Source organism: Octopus bimaculoides, chromosome 27, assembly GCF_001194135.2.
Source record: "Octopus bimaculoides isolate UCB-OBI-ISO-001 chromosome 27, ASM119413v2, whole genome shotgun sequence".
In the NCBI taxonomy this organism is placed as follows: Eukaryota; Metazoa; Mollusca; class Cephalopoda; order Octopoda; family Octopodidae; genus Octopus; species Octopus bimaculoides.
The window spans coordinates 20,116,420-20,119,714 of record NC_069007.1 but is presented as its reverse complement, the minus strand read 5'-3'; the positions used below and the strand labels follow the sequence as shown (position 1 = coordinate 20,119,714).

The following is a 3,295-nucleotide window of genomic DNA, read 5'->3' as shown; positions in this document are numbered from 1 at the left end:
AAACACACACACACACACACAAATAAATAGAAATAAAAAAAAAATAAAATAAAAATGGTCAAGAAATAAAGCATAATGTTAATAATTACTCTAATTAAAATTAGTACAAGCACAGCAAATTAATGGTTATTGTTTTATTAACGTTACTAACAGGCATTTTTTTTTAATGCATGAATGAACACATGAGGTTATGCAACATCGATGACTGGCGTAAGACGTTCAGTGGTGGAACAGGCATGCTATGCGACTTTACAATAACGAACATACCCGGGGTACTTTGTTTTTCTCGACAGTCTCCTGTAGTCTCTTTGTGAAACAGCTCAGCATTTGCGTGATGGTGGCTTTGATAGCTGTCTGTACACTGATCGTGCCACCAACAAAAATCTTTATATACACCTACAGGACAGATAATATAGACATTCATTTATGCGTTCGTTTCATGGTGATGTGGTGATGTTCATGCTGGATTATACACGTAGAGATACAATAATACATGTTCCTTACTTCGTCAGTTTGTTTCAGCCGTCTCGATGAAGGCCACATCAGAGAAGTGCCCCGCAACCAATATGTCGCAACACACTGGTGTGCCATGAGCTGATGTTAGGTGTGCCACGGTGTCACTTGAATATAATTTTTTCCCCTTATACTTTTGGTTATATTTTTAGTGCACCACAAATGAAAAAAAGGTTGCAGATCGCTGCACTAGAGCATAGTCTAAACTATTAAAGCTGGGGCCATGCTGGAGCATAGACTAAACCATTACAGTTGGAACCACACAAGACCACAGGCTGACCCATTGCAGCTGGGGTCACATGAGAGCATTGCTTAACCCAGTGTAGCTGGAACCACACAAGAGCACAACCTGACCTTTTATAGCTGGGGGCCACACCAGAGTACAATCTAACCCATTACAGCTCAGAGCTACATGAGAGCACAGCCTAACCCATTACAGCTCGGGCCACACTGGGGTCACACAAGAACATAGCCTAACCCCTTAAAGTTGGGGCCACATGAGAGCACAGCCCAACCCATTATAGCTGGGGCCACACAAGTGCACAGCCTAACCCATTACAGCTGAGCCATGCTGGGGCCACACGAGAACATAGCCTAACCCCTTATAGCTGGGGCCACACGAGAGCAGGATACAACACTACCCTTGCATTACAATATATGTTGCCATGGGTGGATGGGCTTTCTGTAGCACTATACATTGCCAATCCCTACAGTAGTTTAACAGCTCCTCCGAGTCATGTGGCACCTTCAAGTTAACCTTCACCATTTCATCCTAAATCTTCCTTGGCCTCCCTTTTGGTGAGTTCTACTAAATTGGAACACTTGGCATTTCCTTATACAGTAGTCACCCTGTGTGTGCATCGCACACCCATACGACCATAACCTTTTTGCTTGTACACAACATGATGCCTCTTATGGCACATGATGTTTCTTGTGGCACATGGTGCCTCTTATGGCATAGGATACCTCTTGTGACACATGATGCCTCTCATGGCACATGATGCCTCCTTATGGCACATGATGCCTCTTATGACTTGTACACAACATGATGCCTCTTACACCTGGTCTTTCTCTAAGTTCATTTGGGTCATTCATGCATATTGACGTTACACATCCAATGAACCATGCCTGCCTCATTTCTTTCCATCTTTTGCAAGTCTTCTGCTCTGAGGACCAACATCTCCCATGAAGCACAACAATTCTAAAACATTATAAATGTAACCACATCACTGAAAAGAATCTTTGTTGGAAAGTGTGCATCTTCTGAACCATTTTGCCAAGAACTGCTCACAAAATTCCACACTTTGGTCTGGATCATCTTCATTGAGAGAATGGACTATTCTTTGAATGTAATTTTTCTGATGACAGCATTTCAAAATACAATGGACCCTTGGTTTTGAAATTTTTATCATACAACTTGCTTGCTGCACGGATTTTCTCAAAATCTGGCCAAAGACGGCCCGAGATATCCAACCAGAACACCATTATTGCACCTACGAAGAACTGTCTTCGATCTCTACTGATCATCATCTTCTTCTTCTCCTCCTCACCACTTCTTTAGTTCAGTGAAAGACAGAACCATTGAGTGAGGAGATAATTAAAAGATGTGGTACCTACCTGGGAGATTTCTATGATTATCTTGGAATTCATGCACCATGCTGTGGAAAATGTCATGTTTAACAGCAGCTGAAAATAGAATTATATGCACATGTTTAGTGACCAAAGTAGAATTATATACACATGGTGTATTGGTCAAAGGAAATGTGTATTGGTCAAAATGAAGTCTGGCTGCCAAACTAGAATTATATACATGTTTAGCGGCCAAAGTAGAAATTTATACACAATATATATACATGTTTAGTGGCTTAAGTAAAAATATATATACACAATATATATATGTGTTTAGTGGCAAAAGTAGAACTATATATACACAATATATATATATGTTTAGCAGTTAAAGTAAAAATATATATACAATATTAAAACTCATGACTCCGTCGGTCATGAATGGCCATGGGCGCACCTTAGAGGTTCCCTTCCAGGGTACAAGTCTGGGCGGTAAGTTGCCTCACCGGTAAATGCACAACCTAGGGTTGTTTTTATGGAAGACCAGTAGTCGCCCATGCATGCCAGCGTCCCCTCTCCATGCCACTGATGTTATCCAAGGGAAAGGCAAAGGGGCTGATACAGCTTGGCCCCAGTGACGCTGCAACTCATTTCTACAGCTGAGTGAGTGAACTGCAGCAACGTGAAATAAAGTGTCTTGCTCAAGAACACAACATGCAGCCTGGTCTGGGATTCGAACCCATGAAATAGTAATCATGAGTGCAATTCTTTAACCACTAGGTCACATGCCTTCATACACACACACACACATACAAAATCATCGTCTTTTAATGTCCATTTTCCATGCTATCATGGGTCTGATGGCTCCACAGGCGCTGGCCAGCAGGTCCAAAATCCATTTTTCGGTTTTGGTATGATTTCTACAGCTTGCTGCTTTTCCTAATGCCAACTACTTCAAAGAATGTGCTGGGTGCCTTTTACATGGCACCAAACAAATGCTTTTATGTGGCACTGATATACATACATATGTGTGTGTCCTTGTCTAGACCAGGGGTTTTCAAACTTTTTGACTTGCGGACCCCTTTATATTTCAGGCTTTACCCTTATAAATGCTTATGAAATTTATACATAAATATTTTCTTAAAATAACATATTTTTACATTTATTTATTTAACAGTATTTAACAAATAAGTTTATTGTCAATTAAAAGATTTCG

At 40.7% G+C, this 3,295-nt stretch overlaps 1 protein-coding gene across 1 annotated transcript in view; it reads right to left on the bottom strand.

The window, feature by feature from the left end:
* Positions 1-3,295, bottom strand: part of LOC106876896 (brefeldin A-inhibited guanine nucleotide-exchange protein 3) — a 48,777-nt gene that overhangs the window by 40,203 nt on the left and 5,279 nt on the right. The window contains exons 5-6 of the mRNA XM_052977154.1: positions 2,131-2,199; positions 268-396 (exon numbers count right to left, since the gene is read on the bottom strand). Coding sequence (XP_052833114.1) covers positions 268-396; positions 2,131-2,199 — 198 coding nt within the window. The remainder of the gene's footprint in view (positions 1-267; positions 397-2,130; positions 2,200-3,295) is intronic.